At 40.3% G+C, this 23,848-nt stretch overlaps 1 protein-coding gene across 2 annotated transcripts in view; it reads left to right on the top strand.

Moving 5' to 3' along the window:
- Nucleotides 1–23,848, top strand: part of zfhx4 (zinc finger homeobox 4) — a 73,245-nt gene that overhangs the window by 24,741 nt on the left and 24,656 nt on the right. For both annotated transcript variants that reach the window (XM_067378670.1, XM_067378669.1), the window contains exon 4: nt 10,199–10,430. In XM_067378670.1, coding sequence (XP_067234771.1) covers nt 10,199–10,430 — 232 coding nt within the window. The remainder of the gene's footprint in view (nt 1–10,198; nt 10,431–23,848) is intronic.

Below are 23,848 nucleotides of genomic sequence, written 5' to 3'. Positions count from 1 at the left end.
GAGGACTTTGCACAGGTCCAAACGGCCTTATGCAAGCCCTCACTTTACTTTTCGAATGCAAACAAAACCACAGGCTCACAAACGCGTCCGTTTATCCACTTGCTCTCTGCAGGCATAAAAGTATGTCAGCACTCTCTCAGCCTCCCGCTCTGACCCAACAGAGGGGCCAGATTATTCAGACGCTCTCGTCTTTCACCTGCACGCGGATTACAATGGGAATCTTTCAGGGGAGGGCACGAGGGGGAGGGGGTATAATTAAAGCATACAGACAGACGAGTGTGGGTGCAAACACAAAGCCTAGGCTTCAGCTAGGCCCTGCTGTCATTAATCCTCATAGATATTAATAGGTATTTCTCCCATCATGCCCTCCCCGCTCATAAGCAGATGGTCATCTCCACACCGGCCCCACAGGACTAACGTTTGCTGACGGACAACTTAAAGCATTATGATAAAGTGTGGTGCCCCAGACACCCCTCTCTGCTTGGTTCTTTCCTGTTTTGCTGTTTTCTTTTCTTTCTATCTTATGAGATGGGTGGGGGGGGACTGCCATATGAGGATGCTCTGATATTAATAACCAGATGTGATCTTCCTGTTGGCCCTGGGTCAGAGAGGCCAGCCAGGTCAGCCCATTTGTCTCTGTGCAGGCACTGTGAAGGCTATTGAGGCTGACAGGTATGGGAACCATAGCAGGGGAAATAAGACTTACCAAGCCCTGAAGGGGAGCGTGGCACTCCCAGGAACAAAGAGTGGCAGGAGTTTGTCATTTTTACCCCTTTCCTTTCTTTTCCTCATTCTTTTCTTTTTTTTCTTCCTCCTTTTTTCACTCCCCCCCTCCACCCCTCCATTTCTCATGGGATTTGGGCCCAGCTTAACAAAGGATGACTCACAGTTCTCTGATAAGGCCAGCCGTGGAAGGACTTGAATTGCAATAATATGATATTCTTGGTGAAATAGCTGGCTGAAGGTAATTAGCTTTGTTTTAACTCTCCAGACACAGACAGAGAGCAAACATATGACTTTGTCTGGAAAGCATTATTGGACAATAAATGTATGCCTGAACGTCACACGTTCCCCTGAGGTCTCCCCTGTAACTCAGCTGAGATTTTTCTTTTCAATGCTAACCTTTATTCTCCCAGTTATTTTAAGTAGCTACACGCAGGCTGCATGTTTAAAAAACGAAGAATCATCCCAAAGATTATTAGGTCGGTCAACAATTAACGGCAGAGAGAGAGAGTTTGCCGAAAAGATTGGAATTAAGATCAATATTGACGTGTGTCGTTTAATAAGAGCCACGGCCCAGAACGGATGCCCGAGTGACGACAGAGCAGCAGTCATGGGTGGCAGTTTTTGCTCACATTAACAGACTTGAATGCAAGAAAGCATTCCTCAAGTAATTGATTTTAAACATTAGGTGCTCACTGAATAGATAAGTAGAGTGTGATATTCGATTACAGAGCAAAGAACTCATTTAACCTCCTGTTCTTTCCTGGCCAGGATTTCCAACACAATACGATTTACCTCCCCTTAGGTTCAGCAGGATTAGACTGCTACTAGTAATCCTTAATGCTTTGAAATAGATCTGATAGAAGTCCCACTCACTTGTTTGGGATTACACCCATGATTTTTTCCACATTTAGTTAAATTAACCCGTTGAATTATCATTTTTATAATTGTTAAAAGCATTTCCGTGAGACGCAGATGGCCTTTTTATTTAATGCAGTGTACTGTAATTACAATTTTTCCAACATTCAAATGCTCACCTTAGTTTCCCCTTAATATCACGCTTAACTGAATGCCACCAAGCCTAATGGTTCACCCAAAGGTGCAGTGTGTTTGAAAAGAAGGCTGCCTAGTTTTTGTGATTCTCCAGAGAACAAAGGCAAACATTTCAGTAATCTTCAAAGTGGCCAGTGGTATGTTGAGTGGACCGTGGAATGCAAGCTATGGCTAGGGCTTTTCAGCAAAAAAACAATGGCTTTCCTTTTATGGGTTGTAACTGCATAAACTGTGGTTGAGACATTAGCTGTATCAGTTGTATCGACTAACAATACCGCAGTTTTAATTGATGTTTTTATATGCATTAGAGGCACTCGAACATTTATATTTGTCTGTATGTATTTAACATTCTTAATATATCCCCGCCGGCTCTTGATGTGTGGGTTAGTGGGTGGGTAAGGTGTTATTTACTTAGGTCCTTTTGATACAGCACAGGTTAAAAGCGTTCGCCCCTACAGGCTCGACTCCTGAAGATCTTCATAGGCAATATGCAAAGCGTTCGGCTAAGAAGTGCTCCCATTGAGGAGTGAGAGCAGCAAAGCAAGAGGCAGGGCTCTTTAAACAAGCTCCTCTCCATGATCCCTACGCTCTCTTCCTCCCTCCCTCTTTCCCTCCCTCCTATAATAGGATGCAAATCAGGGACCCTCCTCTATGTTGTTGTGGAAGGGGAGAAGGCAGATGGAACATGAAAGGGTTTAATGTTTAAAAGTATGAATAGGGAAAGCACGCAGCGGTGAGTCGGGGCTCATTCCGCTCTTATCAGATACACAAGGTGGGAGATTGTCTCATCGTTGCATGGGCTCGTTTTAAAGGAAAGATTTCAGCCCGTAGACCATGCATCATAATTAGTCGGAATGCCACAGTCTCGTACTGTACCGGCTGAGGGTCACACGCATGGATCATCCTTTCCTGTGCTTCCCACCTGAGACTATGAGCTCATAACTCTTTGTTTGCATTAAAAACATATGCTGAGAAGTGGGGGATGGTATGATACTAGATCTGCAAGATATTTATATATATTTTGTTTTTACAAATTTTGCAGCACATTATTCATAATTTTCAAACAAACCTTGAAACGGTTTAATATTCAGAATATTTTGAATGTTTTTAATAATTTTGTCATTAGTATGTTCTGTGTTTGGAAGCAAAGCTTACTATCACTATTAGCTTAGCCACTGGCACAGCTTAACGTAAAACGTGACAATTTTTTTTTTTTTTTTTTTTCTCAAATAATTGTCATGGTTCTATACATTGGACAGTTCATCAGCATTTAGTTTTTTGTATAAACAAATATATAAATATATAAAACCATATAAATGATTTTATTAAAGGTTATCCATTAATTATTAAATGTGTGTTCTATAATAATAATAATTTTTATTTTATTGTTTTATATATACACATATTACTCCACTTTCCTCTACAGTAGTTTTAGCTGGTATTATGTTGTTTGAGGTGCTCTTTTTAGTTATTTTTTGTGTTGTATTTAGTTATTAACTTCCAGACTCTGGTGAGACATGTCTCAAACATCTTCCTCAAACGACTGTGACTTATTTGATGAAAAAGGTTTGTCCAGTAACTTGCTCACCTTATTTTAACTTGGTTATTTGAGAACCTATTTTTAAGTTTACCACTATGCTCAATTGCAGAAAACCACATTTTTGTGATAGTATGACATGAAGATGATGGTGGAGCCTCTGGTCTTTTTCACCTTCTGATGGAGACAGGCAAAGCTTTTAAGGGTAATGGTAAGGTCAGTGGATTTAAAGGGAGAAAAGTGTCCAGGCGACAGATTTTAAATCACCATAATATAAATACACCTCCATTTTCATAGGGAGTTTGCTTTCTTTTAAGGCAATTTGAGGAGCAGACGAACACCCGTGCCTGTCTTAGTGGTGGGAAGGATTAGAGGAGTGAAGATTAAGGACTAGTTCTTAATCTTCCATATCAACTACAGAGGTGAGAGGTGATATGCAAATGGAATTTTCCAATGCTGCTGCTTCATGTTTAAGTCCGGTGATTCTATTATATATAGATGAGAGGTTCATTTATCTGGTTACCAATCAGCAACATCAGGATGTCATCACCAGAGTCTCTGGCTTTGTTTCTTAACCTACGTAGACAGCATTTTGGGCTTTATAAATGTTTAATCCTGTTTACATAGGCAACAAACTGTTGAAAACATTCAAAATGTTTGTTTTAGCATTTAAACATGCCTATTATGCTCCAAAAATGTTCACAGTCATTTAAAAACATTTTATATTGAAAGATTGAACGTCCCTATAATTCCAAAAATGTTGTCTAGGCACCTCTGTGTTATCTTTTATGTGACATTTAGATAAGCAAGGATCTTTATTACAGAAGGCTCCTTTAAAATATGATCATTATGACTTATTGTGGATTATTTGCGATAAGGTGCCAGTCAACCCACATTGTTCTTCAGCATTAGGACCTCGGGTTGACCTTCAACAGAGTCAGAGAGTCCAGTGGACCTGTGATTTTGGAATACCATTCCATGAACCCCGTAGTGTCTTAAGTTTTCGCTCATTTCCTTCTGTCATAGGAACATTATTGCAGGCCTAATGATATATGCCAGATCAACAACATTAGCACCACATGGAAATATTTCTCTCCACGTGTCCCTCTTCATCTGTTTACCGTTCAGCGAGAAACATATGAAGCCATGAAATGATTGGTTCCCAAAGCCTTGTGCACTGTTTGCTTTAATAGTGATTCGACAGGAATTGGCGCTTACAGCGATCAATGAAATATTATGTTGTGGATCAATCCACATATTAAAATGCTGGTAAAACACATGCACTCAGACTTCGACATGATTAATGCAAATGTAAATGTACATGAGAGGAAAAACAATATTTCCAAAGAAACACACAGAAGTTCTTTTAAGACTTTCCGCAAACCGGTTGTCAATTCGTAGATTTATGTGTTTTTGGTGGATTTCTGTTTGGACCACGCTTGGCTGGCCAACATTTACATTAACTGTTCCAAAGTCCTAGTGTAGACTTCATCGACTTATTGAAGGCCTCATTGCGAACTGCAATATTCACAGTATTGTAGCTCCACCGAACCAGTGTCCTTGGGAAAATGGGGCGTATGTCGCCCCAGACCGGTCCTGCCGGTCTGAGCGCGATTACAGTAAATGAGAGGCTGTGGATGGACGCTGCAGCAGTTGTGGGTTTTAGTCATTTTGGAGGGACCCCGGGGTGTGTCCCGCTCTCTTTACTGCGTCTCCACAAGCCACCTCAGACGAGAGTGTGCTGCTGAAAGACACATTGTGCTAATTCACTTATTTAACTTGGCATCCATTTGCAAGGATGATTATTATTATTATATGACCTAAGCAGCAAACCATACAGCCATGCACTGGCAGAATGTCCTAAGCCATAATTACATATGATGAACCAGACGGATTCAGAGGAAAAAAATAAATAGGGAAGGTAATTTGGGGCTCTTTGATGCATTCCTTGGGATTTGTTGAGGTAGGGGAGAGGGAAAGTTGAAAAGAGATGTTTTTTTTTGCTCTTGTTTTGTGCCTGTAGCGGAAAAGACGGTGGCCTTGTGCGCAATCTCTGAATGGAATGTAGGGGGCATACCTCTCGCAGAAGAATTTCGCTCAGGTTGCCAACTCCTGCGGTACCCATGATATAACATTACATTTATGTCTCCAGGCTCAATAGTGGTTACTGGTAACATGTGTTTGGACGGTGTCAGCATTGATGGAATCGTATACCTGGCCGGCCTCCAAGTAAGGCTGGAATGTGTTTAAAATGCTTTGAGGAACAAAACAAGCTTTTGTTTATTTTCTTTTTTTTTTTTCGTTCTCGGGGTCCCCAGAGTTAGACCGGAAACCAGTGCCTCTTCGAAAGCACACAAACAAGTATTAAAAAGGTGGGAAGAAACAGAAAAGAAAAGAAAAAAATGCTGATAGAATTTATTAAAAACGCTCAAGAACATTATTATTTTCTGCATGTTTTCTTTTTGTTGGATTTTTTTTTCCACTAATGACCTGAAAAAAATAAAAAATAAAATTGAATCCCTAATTTGTTTTCGTTTAGAAACAGCATATTTTTTAACCCTTCATATTTTTCTTTTTTTGTCTGAAGGAGTCTTGTCATCGAAGCGAATAAACATCCAGTCTCAAACAGCCCTTATCCTTATTCTGAATGCCACTAATGAGTCTGTTTTGTCACTGCAGGCAGTACAAATGAAACCAGTCTCCTACTGCCAACAGCAGACGGGCAGAGGGGAAGGCAATGAGAGGTGTTTTGTAATCATTGAAGTCAGTATAAATAAATAAGTCTCGTCAGGTTAGGGAAAAAACACGCTCCCTGGGAATTGGGGCCTAGTATGACAGGTGATGGGGAGTCCCTGGTGCTTTGATTTGCATTGTTTTGGCAGCACAGTACGATGGCGTCTTTGCTTTAGAGTCGTCCAACTCATGCCTGATTAGGCCCTGAGAGCCCAGAGAGAGCGAGAAATGGGTGTTCCTCCTCAGACCCCCGTGCCCACGATCCCGTTAGACTGGATGTGCTCTTTGGCATGCCAAAGGGCACCCAGGGACGGCAAGTTAGCTAAAATGATTGGACCCCGTGGGGTTTTAGACTCTTGGTTGTTTGCCAAATGCTAATCTAGAACAATTACCCATCAAAGGCAAGAGTGCTCCGATATATTGTCATAGATAGCCTCTTTACCACCCACAACAACAGCACTTGGAGCAGTTTCAGAGATTTTCTTAGTGCTTGACAGAATCACTGCACAATTTATCCTCCAGCTTTCTGCAAAACCAAGTCGAGGTGAGAGAAACTGAAGCCTTATTCTTATTTATTTATTTTAGTAATAAATAGGCCTTCTTTTCTTTGCTAGCAGCATCCTGACTTTTCGGTGGGCAGAATCTGCTACGGGATGCCACAAACATTTTGAACTTTGCAGGTAGTATATAACTGCTTTGTGAGTCTGGCAGTACTAAAAATGGTAAGCTTAAACCTCATAAATCAGAAACCCCAGGCTCGAGTCTCTGAACAGCTTGCACCAGTGCCACAGGGGTCTATAAAAGAAGGAAGAAAAATACTCGATTTCAATATAGGTCTTGAGCAAACAAAGCAGGAATGCTGATAGTGAATAAATTAATATTTTCTAGAGTTACGCACTCTTTCGGCCTTTAAACGTTAGACATGTCTGCTTGCATTGTTTTTTATTAGGACCATAAAAATGGATACGCAGCTGCGATTATGATTCAGAATAATTTAAGATGTGTGGTCAGGCTTGTTCACAAACGCAACACAAATCTATTTCATATTAGTATGAAAATATTAGTAATGGAGGCTTCTAAAAGGGGCTACGACTCAAGATGCGTATAAATGCAATACGAGGATATGAATGCGACAATAGCTAGCCAATAGCCCTTGAGCAAATGCTTGTTTATTAGCGACAGTTATTCATCCTAATGAGGTTTAGTCATCATGCAGAGAAAACAAATTATATTGCTGTTTTTCCCAGAAACCATCTTGAGTCTAAATGGGATGTCATGATTTTTTTTCTTTTTCTTTTCACTATCCGTACGGCTACCTAAGATGAATTTATGATGCAAAGTTTCCATAGACATCTGGTTCTGAATTAGGATTGAGATTGATCTAATTTTGGTTTTTGGGAAGGTTGAGAAAGATTAAGCACATTCTCCTCCTAATTTACAGATAGAAGAGGCCTGAACCATTACATGTAGCGGTTATCCTAGAGTGGCAGGAATCATCGAGAGCTTTATATGCCAATTCAGCCGGGTTCGAGTCTGTTTACAGCGAGGCAGGTCATACAAGTAGCCCCGCATGTCTTCGAAGGGCTTCCCTTTGGAAAGAAACAAAGATAGCTGTAATTAATGACCCTGAATCTGTGCCAAAAAGGCTTTCCTCTGACAACTTCAACTTAATTAAAGCTTAAGACGTTTCAATGGCCACAGAGAGCCCCTTACGGAGCGCGGCCCTGCAGACTCGTGAGAAAATTCTGCCGAGTTTATGAAAGAAAAGATGTGTGTTACCACTGGTGCCATGACTCTAATCCCTGACAGTCCAAGAATCTGTTTTGTCAAAAGGGTTTTCTTTTAGCTGGCTCACACCTGCAGGCACACCGGTACTTCCTTCAAGCTCGGAGAGGGCCGGTTTTGTGTTTTAGCGGAAGATCAGATAATGGAGGCCTCACTCTGCCTTTTGTTTTTACACATTGTTCATTAGTCTGGGAGTACTGTAGGCACACTTGATATGCTTGGCTTGCCTGGGGAATGGGGAGGGAGGAAGGACTGTTTGTTGGATTGGGGGCTTTGTATGTGTGTTAGGTGGAGGGGAGGCCTACTATGGCCTTGCATGGTGCACTACTGCACAATTTTAATGCAAAACTTTAGCCCAAATTAAAGTGCATAATTGTCAGGCAGGGCTGAATGTGGGAGCCCTGCTGTTTGAAACACATTAGAGCTGAATAGAACAATATGCAAAGCTGGACAGTTCGGATTTCGCCTACAAAGCACTGTTTTAAATACTTTCTCTCTCCTTCTATGTCTAGCCTCCGCTTGGAGTCTCTTGTCAGAATTAACAAGCTTAGGAAGCCCCACCAGCTCAGTGTGTGTGTGTGTGTGTGTGTGTGTGTGTGTGTGTGTGTGTGTGTGTGTGTGTGTGTGTGTGTGTGTGTGTGTGTGTGTGTGTGTGTGTGTGTGTGTGTGTGTGTGTGTGTGCGTGCTTGTCCCTAAAAAGACCAATCCAGTTTGGTTTTTGTTAGAGGCAGAGGGGGAAGGAGGCTGTTCACCTTATCCTCACCAGCTGACCCACTGGAAGCCAGAACAGCACGAGAAATAAAGCATTTAGGTGCAGTTTAATAGCTGTAAATAGTGCCGGAATTAGCATGAGAAAGTAGCCAGGATTTCCCCTTAGAAAAAGTTGAATACACTTTTGTGCGTGTGCACATTAGAGCTGAGTGATATAGATAATTTTTTTTATTATTATATATGTATGTGTGTGTATATGTATGTAATATATGTATTTATATGTAATAAATATAAAAAATATAGAAATATAATTTTGGTAACTACAGTATGGGGAACAATTATCACTTTTAAGTAGTTGTTTATTAAACTGCATTTTGGCTGTTTATTACTACTTATAAAGCACATATTAATGCCTTATTCTGCATGTACATAATCTAAATCCATTAATCCTACCCTATACCTGAACTTAACCGCTACAACAACTACATTACTAATTATTAATAAGCAGTAAATTAGGAGTTTATTGAGGGAAAAGTCATAATAATAATACTGAATATGTGTTCCCCATACTAAAGTGTTAGCAAATTTTTTTTTATAAAACATTTTAAAGCATGTAAAATGCCATGTGGTTACTTGCGTAAAGATTTTGAGTGATGAGGCAAACAAATTGTTTTTTTGAATTGATTTAATGGACAATTTGAATTGATTAATGAATGAATTGAACTAAATTTTTGCAACTTAAGTTTAAAAAGTTTTAAAAAATGTTAGAATCAGCCTTCAAAACATCAGCAACATGGTGGCAGTAAAACTACTGTGAGATTCGCACACACACATACATACATACAGTGGGGTCTGAGTAACAGGGGTCTTTGTGTCAGTGGAGAAGAGAGAGAGGCCACGCGGGGGTTTAGCTTCCACTCTCCTCTGCTAATGCGCCACAGGCCTTCTTACGCCTCTCTAAACACACAAAAAGCAGCATGTGAATATTTAGACTACATAAAACTTGAATGTGTGTGTCAATATATGTTTAAACTGTTTCACAACCCTCCATAGGCCGTTATGAGCAGGATAGAAGCCGAGGTACCCCTCTTCTACCGAATGAAGCTGCAGACCTGTGGTAGTTTTATAGCAAGGGCCTGGTAGATTTGTTTTCTTATCTTTATCGCTGCACAGATAGTAAATTACTCCCACCAGATCCCATCTTCTATCATCCCCTTATCCCTTTCTAAAGTTGCACAGTCCAGACTTAAGTTAAGCTGGACTTTTTGTCGCGGTAAATTACTGGTATGTCCCAGATTACGTGATGCCAGGCGGAGACACGTTGGCTCGTCTCCCCCTCTGCACCTCGCTCGCTCTCCCTCGTCTGTCTTTCCTCATCGGGCAGCCCCTCTAAAGCACTCGGCTTTGACAATCTCTCTTTGTTATCAGTATTTATGTTTGGGACAAAGCTGGAAGGAATGCATTTCATGTCGGGAGATTATTACGGTGGAAAGGAAGTATCTGTTTCATGTAGGTGCTGTCTCAGCCCGTGAAACAAACGACGGCTGTAATTTCATGTGAAGCGTATAGCCCCTAATGACTTTTTCCCCTTTTCTCTCCCTCTCTCTCTCTCTCTCTCTCTTTCCATCTGTGCTCGCACCTCCTCCCCTCCTGCAGCACTTGCAAAAACAAGAGAGTGCGTGTAACTCGGAGTCCTGCTACTACTACTGCGCGTTGTGCGACTACTCCAGCCGAGCCAAGCTGAACCTGCTGCAGCACCTCCGCTCGGTCAAGCACCAGCAGACCGAAGGTCTCCGCAAGCTGCAGCTGCACCAGCAGGGCCTTCCTCCAGACGAAGACAACCTCGCCGATATTTTCTTCGTCAAGGACTGCCCTCCGAACGAATCGGGTGAGTGCACCATTTAGCCCACTCCCATACCGCATACCTCCTCCCTCGAACCCAAACCTGGAGCACCTCTTCTGCCGATGTAAAACATGCCAGCTGCCTAATCTCCCTAAAATGAACATGTTGTTCCCATTACGGACCGTCTTTTTATATCAGTACCACACTCGGCCCTGTACGCAGTGACATCTTTAGCAGGCATGCAGAAGGTTATGAAACTCTACCTTGGGAGGATCTCACAGTGAAATTCTTCCCCCTGGAGTGAGCTTTAATTTCCTTTCTCATGACCAAAGCAATTTGGCTTTCATTTAAAAGTTTTGGAGCTGCCAGAAGCTAATAAGTGTAACAGGACTGTAAAACATTCAGAGACGCACACCAAAAAAAAAAAAAAAGGAAAAAAAAAAGATTAATAGTTTTATTTGAGAGAGACCTGTAATTTAAAACATAAGAGCGAGTCAGGGTCCATTATATAATAATGCCCACGTTAATGCTGCACGACCAAATGAACGCTTAACTTGTTTTTGCTTTGCCTGACCTGGCCGAGGGAAACGACTAACACGTTTTCAATGGCATTCCAAAGCTGAATTAATCTCTGTTCCCCAAAGTGTCCTGTTTATATATGAACTCCAGAACCAGATGGGATTAAACGGAGAACCATATGTGAAACTTCAGCTCCAAAACTACCCATATTGGAAATAAACGAGTGTGTTTTACATTTGGCATTAATTATATCTGGATCAAAGGTGCTTCGGAGTCTGGGTGCACCAAAGGACCAGTTAGATAAATCATTATTTTGCTTTCAGAAAGACAGCCTACCTCTGTTGCACACACACACACACACACACACACACACACACATAGCCTCCCTTCTCTAACCTAATGTTATTGCATGTAAACATATATTGTTAGCATTATATGTGCTTTAAGTACCACAAAAAAACCTTTTGTGCCCCACAGACTGCATTATTTTTTAAACAGCTTTCTTTCATGAGCCGCTAGTAAACACCATATCATGTGTATTTCTTTACAGCATATTCAAATTCAAAGGTTATTCCCAAGTGTCACCTTTTCTCTCCTAGTGTTTCCAGCTATAGCTCATGGCTTTTATATTTACCCCAGTCCTTCAGAATGGCGCTAATGTGTATAAACTAACAGACTCATTCAGAATTTATACTTGGCGTGTAACGACCATAATTTTTTCACTTGTTTGAACGTCACACCGAGTAGACGAGGTGGGCGGACTGCACACAGAGTACATTATGGAAAGGATAAACCAGTTGTCGTTGATTTTCGGTGCTCTAGGCGGACTCTAGAGCAGCTAATGTTTTGTTTATACACAACTATGCTTGGTTCAGCTGTAGAGTGACTAGCTTTAATAGGTTAGAGCCTCGAGTGCAGCAAGTAGGGAGGGTTAAACTATTTTTTACAGCTGCAGATCTTGGTAGGAAAGGGATTATTCAGGTAGTTTAACCCCATAATCCTAATGTTTGAAGTGCTTTCAAACAGGCCCAACACTGGCAAGTTTAAGGAAATGGATCGCTGGCACCAGATAAATCGCAGCTTATTTTTGTTAATTGTTCCAACTGGCAAGCATAAGTGGTAAATAAATAAAAAAATGTTATCCAAATGCCAGCGTAGGAGGGAGGGGAGGGTGAATTGGCAGGGCCAGGGGGAGTCTGGCCTTCCCGTGACACAGTGCCCACTGCGTTCTCAGGACCGGGCTGGGTGCCTGTGTGTATGTGATGGTAATAATTTGTGTCTCTGCTCCAGAGAAAAGGTCCTGGAGTAAGCAACATTTCAGCCTTCGCTGAATTACAGCTCTATGTTAAAGGGGCCGGTAGGTTTTCGTGGGTATAACTCCTTAGTTTAGCATTTTCTGGTCATTAGTCAGTTTCATGAAGAGAGGGAGAGAAGAAAAAAAAAGATTTATTTAACTGCTGACCTGTATCTTTCTTTTAAAAGCAGCTCTGTGGAAATGCGCCAAATAATTATAAAGCCATTTGGGAATAAAGGTTAGAATGCCATTGACTTCATGTACATGTGAATGGATTTCGTTAAACAATTTTGATGCCATTTTTAAGACGTAATTAAGGGGAGATTTTGTGGCGCTTACAGTGGTTAAATAAAGGAGAAATGCATTAGTGCCAAAAGCCACACTCAGCAAACTACAGCCACACTGTAGCACGAGAGCCATATATCCAACTGCTTATTGTTTAATTAGACTACAAAAGCATGCTGAAAAGGGTTTGCGCTGCAAAAATTCGCCAGCGTTGTTTTTGTTGATAAACACAAAGCTTTAAAACATGGCCCAAACCTGCCCACGGTTTAGACTTGCGTTGTGTACATCAGGAAGACAAGAAGTCGTATATTCCGGTCTTAGCAGCACGATCGCTGTGGTGCGTGATAATGAATCCGACCTCTATGGGCCCAATGCGCTAAATTAGCCAAACGAGACCAAGTATGGCATTGCACTAACAGTAATATACCCTCCTAAAGAGACTATATGAGCCCATCCTCCCTGAGAATCAGACTGCCAAGTCTCCCAGGGCGACTGTAATTCCCTGCGCTCAGGACCCAGAAGGCTCATCATTTACACAAGGTAAACATCGTGAAGCTGAGAATTTGGAAAGGCAGTAGGGTTGTGTGGTTAAGCATGTTTTTGAAGTGGCGCCCCTCATTTGTAAATCACAGTGATCTAAGCAGCGGCATGTATGTGGGCCCTAAAAACTCATATTTTACACAGATGTGTGATACATATGAATGTGCAAAATGCAACAAGGCTTTTTTTTTATTACGTTCTAAATGATATTTATGTTGATTATTTCCATTATGGAATAACTAGAGCTGGCGCTTTTCTCGTAAAGCCAAATCGATAGCTTAAACTAGATTTTAATATTTTATCTATTGTACGACTCACTATTGCATTAAAACTGTGTGATATTTCTATATAAATATTTAACGCACTGATATTTGTGATAAAAAGGTTAAATAACAGCTACAACACATTTGTATGCATTCGCTTGTGTTTTAGTTCTCCTTAATAAAAGACAAAAGAAGAAAGCACTGTAATTGTGTGCGTGTGGAGTGGGACCCATTTCCCTGGCTTGTAGCTTGGCCTGTAAAATGCCTGATGGGCTTGTTGATGCATAAAGGGCTTTTTTGCATCCTTGGGTTGCTTCTCCATTTTGTCGTGGCTCTGAGAGAGGAGATGGGATCTTATGGAGGTAATTATTTCTGAGAGTCTCCCCCGCCACACTTACCCCCCTCCCTCCATGTGTATTAAAACTAGGCAAGAAGAGGAGACCTTTGTCTGGTGGGGGCTTAAACAAAAGGTCTAGCTGACTTTAGAGATGAACACATCTTTAAATGCTGCGGCCGGATGGAAGCTGAGAGAGCCCCGCATGTCCCGCTCTTTTGTTTCTTCTGAGTGATAATGCTTCAGGAGGTTTGCAACAAGGGCCAAATTACCACCAATGCAGTGAGAACCATTTTCATGGCAGCTGTAGGCCAACAACATACACTAATGGACATGTTCTCTTTTTTTCTGTCACAGATTGGCATAAAAAAAAAAAAAAGAAAGAAAGAAAGACGCGTTTTGTTTTAGCCTGACGCAAGCGTGTATATGAAGAGGACTGCATGCTTTGTTCGGTTACACTCCGAATGCGATCCTCAAAGCTGCTCTTTGTTTTCCCTGCGGTCGTATTCTCATCTGCCTGCATTTCAGAGCCATGACAAGATATTTTAACGGTTTAGGTTATTTTATTTTTTTTCTACTTGGAGGGCACACAAGCAATTATAACAGTTACTTTTTGAGATCGCCTCCCTAGACAGTGTTTCCAGGGTTTGTGGCCATAATTTGTAGCCATTACATAAACTGAAATGGGAAAGCAGTGAAGTGAAAGATATGACATACAGCCAAATCGGTCTCATCATTCTGTTAGCCATGGGTGATGTACTAATGCAAGGCCATCCATTTTCCCTTTGATTCCTTACACAAAGCAGGAGGCGCAGAGGCGGCCACATTCCACTGTGATTAGACGGAGACGGGCCAGGCTGCAGGAACACAAGCTTGCAGTGTTTTTTCACTCTCCTGTTATCATACCTGAGGAAATTTGTAAAAAAAATCAAAAAGATAGAACGACAGTAAATCAACAAGATTATCAGTCATGTTTGTAAAAATTGCCAAGTTTTTGGTGTAAAAATTGTGTCTAGAGTAAGCAATGCCATTACAATGATGGCAAAGGAACCAAAGCTCACTTTTTCACAGAAAATAGGCCATCCCTTGTGAAACACGATCTTCACCATGAGAGGCTTTTTGTTGATGGAAATTGTCTCAGGAGATCCATAGCCCAACCCCAAGTTTATATTGCTGTATCATTAAATGGAGACAATACTCAATGCTCGAATATATTTTTTTTCATGTCATAATAAGTCAGTTATGCGTATGTGTGTTATTATTTTTGCAAAGAGCAGTGATTTTACCAGAAAAGCTCAAAACCATTTTTCAGATGGCAGGCACTCAAGATTGAGTCATTTCTGAATAATTCCGTCCAATGCTATCATAATTATTCTGCGGTTTCTGCGTGCAGAAAGTCCAAAATTATTTTCGAAAATAGTCAGTTAGTGCTTTCGAAAAGACATGTTTTAGGACCGGCGTCCCTGCTTGTTTTTCTTTCAATGAGATCCTCCTTTGGAGAGGAGTGATACAAAAGCTAAATTGTTACCTCGTGTTTTCACAGGCTGTTGTGGCCACTGACAGTTAAAATTAGCAGAAATTGCAATGATTATTCGCATTAACATACCCGACTTTAAACCATTATGCTTATTTGAAGTCCGAGGGACATTTTCCTTGCATACTAATGTGAATTATTTTACACCATAAGGGATTTTTTTATTTATTTCGTTAGTGTCCGTGACAGGTAGTAAACATCCAGGAATGTGATACCTTTAGAAAAGCGTGACAGTTTCGATTTACATACGCTTGAAAAAGTAGGCCCTCTTTTGTTCATGCCGAACAATGCTAATAAACCTGCATAGTGAGCAGGCGACTAAAGGGGCCGTGTTTTAGTAAATGTACAGTACACATGACTGCTAAAGGTGTAAGCTGACAGCCTACAGAGACTTGATCTGGTCTTAATTCGAACAGGGAGAGGAAAATTGCTCCACGGCCTCCTCATTGTGTGGTGACTCCACTGACACTAACCATAGGAGATAGTACAATGCTCTCTGTCACAGGGCATTAAGGGAAACAAGGCATTGTCAAAGCTTGGAGGACGTCACAAAGACAGGCAGCATAGAGCTCTGATAAAGCAGCAATTAACTAATTGCCTCAAGCAGTACAACAGCAGACTAGTGTTATTATTAATGTGTGATAATACGGATGGATCTCTCACACACAGATACTTCCACTGGGTTACACTTGTGATGAGACTGCAATAGTGTGACGTGTGTGGCTTCGTGTCCAACACCCTTGTCATTAGCTATCATCTCTGGGAGAGCGCTGGGCCCTGAATCCCTTCACTTCTGATTAGACGGCAGTCCATTGATGACTGGGCGTCCAGGTGTCAGGGTAAAGTTAGTGACCCCGTCCTCCCCAGTGCAGCTTGCCTGCAACTAATTAGTCCTGACTCCAACCATCACCCCTCCAACCATCAACCCCTCCCCCCTCCCCCCCTCTCCCTTCCCCCCTCCCTCTCACTGTCTCTCTGACCTTGCATCCTTTCTCTCATTCATCCATTTGAGATAAGATCATGTGAGTGTGATCTGTGTAAAAAAATAACAGACATATATATATATATATATATATATATATATATATATATATATATATATCAGATATATATATATTGGTTAGGTCAGTAAGATTTAAATGATTTTTGAAAGAAGTCTCACCAAGGCTGCATTTAAAAATACAGTAAACAATAATATTCTGAAATATTATTACTGTTTAAAATTGAATTTCAATTTTTCAAATAAACTTTTCAAATTTATTTCTGTGATGACAAAGCTAAATTTTTCAGCAGCCATTTCTCCAGTTTTTAGTGTCACATGACCTTTCAGAAATCTTTCTAATATGCTGATGTAGTGCTCAAGAAACATTTCTTATTATTATCAATGTTGAAAACAGTTGTGCTCCTTGATTTTTTGTGGAAACTGTAATATATTCTCTGATGAATGGAAAGTACCAAAGAATGACATTTTAAATAGAAATCTTTTGTAACATTGTAAATCTTTATATTATTAAAATTATAAGTCTTAACTGTCACTTGTAATCAATCCAATGTTGAATAAAAGTAATCAATTTCTTTAAAAAAAAAAAATTGCTGGCTGCCAACTTATAAATAATAATGAACATAATAAACAATAAAGCATTTATTTTTGGTTAATTTTCTAAATACACTTTTTTTTTTTTTTTTTTACTTACATTTTCTAATATAAGTGCATTGTATTAAATTTATATATATATATATATATATATATATATATATATATATATATATATATATATATATATATATATATTAAATGAATGTATAATGAATGAACATGAATTAACTTTTAATTATTTTTATTTATAAATTACCATTAACCTAGATTAATAAATGCTGTAAATAATGTTGTTTATTTTTAGGTCATGGTATCTAATGCATTAACTAATGTGCATATATATATATATATATATATATATATATATATATATATATATATATATATATATATATATATATATATATATACTTGCACTCACTATTTTATTAACAGATTCATTTTCAGTCTCTTGGGTTCAGCGTACATGGTGCATGGGTCTGTTTATCATCATCTCTCTCTCTCTCTCCTCTGTTCCCTGTCTCTTTCTCTGATAGAGACTGCTTTTCTTGTTTCCCCCTTTCCTTTTCCCCATCCACCTCATCCGTCACAACAAAGTATGGAATTGATAGCCAGTATTGATTATCCATAGCAGTGCCTAATCGTGGCTAACCGTAGGAAGCTTTGCAGATTTAGCCAGCGTCGGACCAGGGCCAGTGATAATGCAGCTGGGAATTTAGACTTAATGCTGTCATCATGTTCTCTTACAGCGACTGACCACCGCGTGTTAGACAGCGTCCCCTCTGGACCAACGAAATGACTTAAGGACAAGTTGAATCGCCATTCACAATGCATTTAACTCCGGTAATCTGACACATTTAGGTGTGAAATATTAGCACTTGATTGACTGTAATATTAGTTAGACTGTGATAGTAGTGGTTATTGGTCAATATTGTTGATTAATACTTTTTTTATGCATAGGTTTGATTGAATTCGCAGAAAAAGAAAAGGTAAAGAAATATTTTTTTTCTTTAAAATAATATGATGAATTATGTGCAATATGTCAGGGACGTTTGTTAAGAACATCAATAGGCTTATTTTTTTTATTTTTTCTCAGTGTCTTGAATGTTATTTCTTAATACATTCACAGCAACACAACAGGAATATTCACGTCTGTTTCAGTCCAATTGCATAAAAGCAAACGCTCACATTAGCCTGCTTTTTTCCATCTTTTTTTCCCCATGTCTGCTTCCTGCACTGATGAGTAACTCTATTTAATAGGCTGCCATTATGCAGGCAGATTGGGAAGTTGACTGGGAAGTGCTCCTAGCTATTGCTGCATTTGAACCCTGTTAATATATGCAAATTAAAAGGAGTCGGGCCTCGGGATTGGTCCTGTTTTAAATAAAACGAGAATCTGATCAAGGCAATCTGTAGATGGGGTGTTATCAGAGGGAGCTGGAGCAGCGGTTGATGATTCCTCGCCTGTATCTCTCTCTTCCATCATACTGCACTGCATTAAAGAGACATGATTCATCAAGCACAGGCACTAGTATTTTATGAAATTTCGCTCTCTAGGGCAAAGGCTTTTTTCCTTAATCAGAAGACAGTGGTCTTGCTTAAGTAGAGTGCTCCACTCCGCGGTCATGCCGGATTTTCATTTAATTTGTTTGTGTGAAGGGGGGCATCCAGGGCAGGTGCGTATAAGCGTGTGTGTTCCCCATTATGTTTTACGGTACATAAACTTTATGCACGCGCCTGTCAGCGAACGTATCAGTGGTGGAGTTTACTTTTAAATAGGAGGAGCAGCTTTTATTCCTGATGGGAATTTAATGCCGCACATACTCTTAGGAGACTCAACAATAGGTAGCGTTAAGTACTGTCATTGAGGCGAAGGCCTGTTGATTGTTCATTGACTGTGTCTAGGTGTGCTGGAGTGCTTCTGTGGCATTTGCATAATACACAGACTCAAAATCCTGATGATTTCAAGCCCATTTATAGCTCTTCAGCCCTCACAATTACAACCAAGGATACCTGAAACAAGCATCCCCTCCAGGCCTCGACCACCTTCTTTGTGTGTAAGTGTAGGGGTTAAAACGGCAGAAAAATGTGGGTATTTTTCTTTCATTAGCCACTGCTAAGGAATATCTTTTTCTGTGGACACTCTCTCACAAACCAATTAACTCGTTCTGAATAATTCATCATTCAGGGGCGACTGTGGTCCAAAAAGGAACAAACTGATAATAAGATCCAGATCCCAGTATGTATGCAATGTAGGACAGTGCAGACACCTCCAAACCTTTGGTATGCATGAAGGATTCATGCCACAGAAGGTCATTTTCATCTCTTTCTCTCTCTCATTGTCACATGCTTGTATTTCTGATAATGCCACATACCGTTCACACTGATTCTCTCTGCTATAATACACCTCATGCCTCTGTTAGCTCACTTTCCCATGACCTGCTCTAGAGATCGGCACAATACAGTCACTTCATCAGGGCTTCCTCTCCACCACCACTGCTTAGAGCTTCAGCTTCTCTCTCAGAATCTCACCATTCTTCCCAGAAATTATTCGCTTATGACTTAATTACTCATAATTTTGAATGAACAAGGAGTCAGGTGATCGGGTTGAGAAAGGAGATGGAGAGATGAGAAAATGAATGGATTGATGTGGCATGAGACTGTCTGACATTCCAGTGTGAAAGGATCATCTAACAGCTGAAGCTCGTAATCCAACCTTGTTGATAGAAAGACATCTCTCAGACCCACTGGCCATGTTTGAGAAGCAAAGGCCCCATGAAATCGCTTGACGACTGCAGTTTTCTTTCCTGTATTAAGGTATTTCCTGTTGAAATAGGAAGTTTGTGCTGTGCATACAGTATATAATAATTTCTAAAAAAAAAAAACAGTCGCAAACAATATTTGCTATTTGCTACTTGCTTGGTGGTGTGCAAAATCCTGTCCCCCTTGCTCAAAAAAACCTTCCAGTGGCTGCAGCGTTTTGTTTATGGGTACTCTATTTAGTGCGTGATTAAAAATAATAGAAAACTTTATAGTTTATTTATTCTTAATCATACTGTTTTTTAATTACATGTCACATTAATATAGAAGCTAAAATTGTTAAATTTAACATTTTCCATTTGGTGTTTTCATTTTGTCTTCGGTTAGCAAGCTAACAGCTTAGCCTACTACCTTAGAATAGTGCTATACCTAGTAATTATAATAAGGCTTTGAAGGGGAAAGGATTTTTCATGACATAAGATCAAGAAATTTTTGGTCTGTTTTCCTTGAAGAGAATAACTGCATTTTAATTGCGTATAGCTGCAAAAGGTTATGGATATTAGCATACAGATATCTTAATAGACATAGACTCAAATGGATAGTTTACCCAAAAATGGAAATTCTATGGTCATTAACTCACCTTTGTCATTCCAAACCTTTACGACTTTCTTTTTCTTCTGTGAAATGGACCCCATTGACTTTCATTATACAGAGAGAAAAAGAAAACCAAAATTCCGTTGTTCCGCAGAAGAAAAAGTCATGCATGTTAGGAATGACACGAGTAAATGATCACAGAATTTTCATTTTTGGGTGAACTTTATATATGTATATATAATTGCATATTTATTTATCTATTTTTCATGAGCTCTATGAAAGATCCTGACCATCTTTCTCATTTCCTCCATGTTTCTTTCTTCCTCCTCTCCTCTGGCCCCACCCTTCTGGAAAAGCCATTAAGGCGTTGTCTCAAGCTTGTCAGATCATGGCCAGGCAGAGGGGAAATATTCCATCTGAGCGGCACACTGTCTTCAAGTGCTGCAATTAAGAGTGTCAGCATGCGGCCACGGTCCTGTCTGACTGTGAGGGGACGGGGGGGGGGGTCGTCAGGCCCGTGTGACCGAACACACACATGGCTAGAAGCGAGCAACCCTACGCTCCCCAATATGACACCGCCACTCTGTTTGATAAAGGAAAACAGACGATTTGTGCAGAAACTCCAGCGAGTGCAGAGCCAATGAGACACTCTTGTGGGTCAAGTGCTGCATTTGCATTTTGATGGGATGTTATCGAGTAATTAATGCACTAGTCAGAATGTATTACCCCAGGAGTGAATTGAAAGGTTCATTACCAAATCGCCCTCACTCCAGGAATAGGTATTTCTCCAGGCGTTTGCCTCTGACATGTTGTTCTTCTCTTTCTCTCTCCTTCTCTCTCTCATCGTGGCAGGCTGTAGAGGTGAACAGTGGCTCTTAATAAGGGCATTCACTTTGGAGAGCGCTCGTCATAGTAAATGTACACATCAGGGCCTTGCCTTCTTGTCACTTTAATTGCTTCTGGAGGTTCTTAACAGGCCAATCTTCATCAGCCCAGGCCATGTTATGAATAACTTGGGCATCGGAGGAATTCATGCTTAATAAAATGGACCCAATTTATAAAAATGGAGTGCATTGTTTACAAAGCACACACTAGAACGCTCCACTTTACAATTATCCATTAGAGAAAGACTAAAATGGGCTGGGTATCATCAACTGTCATAACAGTATACCAATATATACCAGTGATGCACCAATATTAAAATGCTGGCCAATACATTAAGCCTGTAATTGTTTTAATGTCATGGCCAATAAGTGATAAATAGTATTGTGTCTAAATATGTTAAAAAATAAAAACAATTAAAATCCATTTTTGGCACACATTATAATTTATAGTTTGAAAAATAGTTTGACATTTGCTTGTAACAAAATTCTGATTAAAATGAAGGAAATCTAAATGTAAAATATGGGAAATGAGCATGCACAATTAAATATCCAAAATCGACCAATTTACTAAATAATAATAATAAAAAACATTAACTAATAGATGTTTATCTCTAACATAATCTATGACTATTATTTTAATGTATATTGCATTATGTATATGTACTACAGCAGAGCTTGTGGTACAGCTGAAAGTACATTGCAAATGAATGTATTTTACAGCCGGGTGTATACTACCACCTAGTGTGTATCAAAGCCGAGTGAACTATATACTATTACTATAGTATACAGTACACCTCTAATTTCTCTCTAGCCTCACTTATTTGCCCCCCAGACCCCCCCGTTCCACTCTCTGCTGCCAAAACCAGCAGCGTACAGAGGGAAATTTGAGTGTGCTATGAGATTAAAGGCTGAAATCAGGGCCTTGTGAGCAATCATCAATTCCCAAGAAAATTCTTTCATCTTCCATTCTTCCACCCTAATGCTAACGGTTTCATGTCACAACATTGTTGTTGCTTTTATCATCCTATAATAACTCTCCTGCAAAAAACGGGAGGGAGATTGGAGGAATAAGAGGCTAAGAGAGGCCTGTTCTTTCTCTGCCATCACTGTAAATTTACACAAGGCCCTTTTGCTGTCACTGGAGCAGTTCCTTTTATATTAGCGGTCTTGTCTTTGGCCTGGGCTTAAACCCAGATATATTCCACCAAGACATTTATAGCCATTGTTCTGTTTTCCATAATGAAATCAAGTATTGTTTCCTGCCTCGCATGTTATTTTGAGCCTAATAGCCTCAGCGGGTGCGAGCGTGGTGTCTCTGATTTGTTTGTTGGGGACAAAATGGCGACCTAGTAGGCTCGCAAATCCCCGTCTTCCATCAGCCTGCTTGTCCGTCAGCAGGGCATCAACGGCATCAAACTGCAACCCATCTCCCGGCCCATCAGCAGGTCTCACACGCCAGTGAATCCGAGACTTTTGTTCCCACTTGGGCTGATAGGAATGAGGAGGTAGACCACGGAAAAGCAGAGCAATTTTCTGCTATTTAAGCTTGGAGAGATGGCGCTCCTTGGGAATCATGTGTATGTGTGTGTGCAGAGGCGTTTGGAGAGGAAGGGAGTTTGTTTGGAGTCACTGGATGAGATTTTTTAGATTTAGGCATGCATGGAATTGGGGGTGAGATAATCGAGGATGTGAAATTGAAACCTGTCGGCTAGCAATGCCGTCCTTTACTCCAACACCACACACGCATCTCAAACCAGTCTGCCTTTTCAGATATATGTGACTGCCAATAAAAAAGTGCTTTATAACATCCACAAAATTATTTCAGTCTTTCTACTATGTGTTACTTGTGGTTTCTTTGCAATTGTTTGTGAAATTTATAATCAATTTCCGAGTGAAAATTGCGTCTACAGCAGTTTTTTTTTTCTTTTTTTAGTGTAGTAGAGGGTTTGTTCAGCTTCCCAGTTAACAGTATTATACAACCTATTCTAGGTTAGCGCACACTATATAGTCCTTTTGAGAACGAAATTTAAAAACACACACTGATAGAAACTGATGTTTGGTTAATTGCCTCAAAAACAATGGCAGTTAATTACCTTTAAAAATTAGAAGAAAAGACAAACATATGCAGTGCCTGTAGCCATGTCAGCAAAGCCGCTAAGAGAAGCCCTTATGAAGTATGTCATGTTGTATTATTTTAATTACTGCATGTCAGTGTAATTTTGCTTAAACATGTTTTTGCTTTTTTTGCTTTTACCCCAGGTTATAAAATGTTGTATGGGTGCTCATTATTAATCTAATTTATTTGCTCGTCAAGCAAGCCATGTGACGACTGACTTCCTGCCTCAAATGACAATTGCAAACAGTAGCCTCCTTTTAAAGGTATAATCACCCATCTCTTCTAATTAGGAGAAGAATGTGCACTAGATACAAAGGGCTCTGTGAGGATGCAGCCCCGAGCAAGCGATAACTCCCGTGCCTCGCCGCAGCCTGATCTGGGATCGGCTTTAGGGAGGTGGTATCTGACATTAGATTAAGGGAGGTTATTTGTGGAGGGGGAGTTACTCAGGTTACATTCCTTTAAGGGAAGTGGCTGGCACCCTGTCTTCATTTCACAAGCTGGTAAAGTGAGCAAGGCCCTCTCATATTATTCACCGGGGCAGGCTGATCGAAGTTCGGCTCGATAGCACTAAACCAGCTCATGCTCCGAAGATTTGTCTTACAAAACCTTGAAAACTGCTCTGAACATCCATACATTGATTTTTGTTGGCGGGGATCTCCGGGGCTTTCATGTAGAGGCAGGATCCATGCAGGGATGAGGAGAGGGCTTCCCCCTTCGCCAGAGTGTGCCGGCAGAGCTGG

Source organism: Chanodichthys erythropterus, chromosome 23, assembly GCF_024489055.1.
Source record: "Chanodichthys erythropterus isolate Z2021 chromosome 23, ASM2448905v1, whole genome shotgun sequence".
Classification (NCBI taxonomy): Eukaryota; Metazoa; Chordata; class Actinopteri; order Cypriniformes; family Xenocyprididae; genus Chanodichthys; species Chanodichthys erythropterus.
The sequence above is the reverse complement of the archived record's forward strand: the minus strand, read 5'-3'. Positions and strand labels throughout refer to the sequence as shown.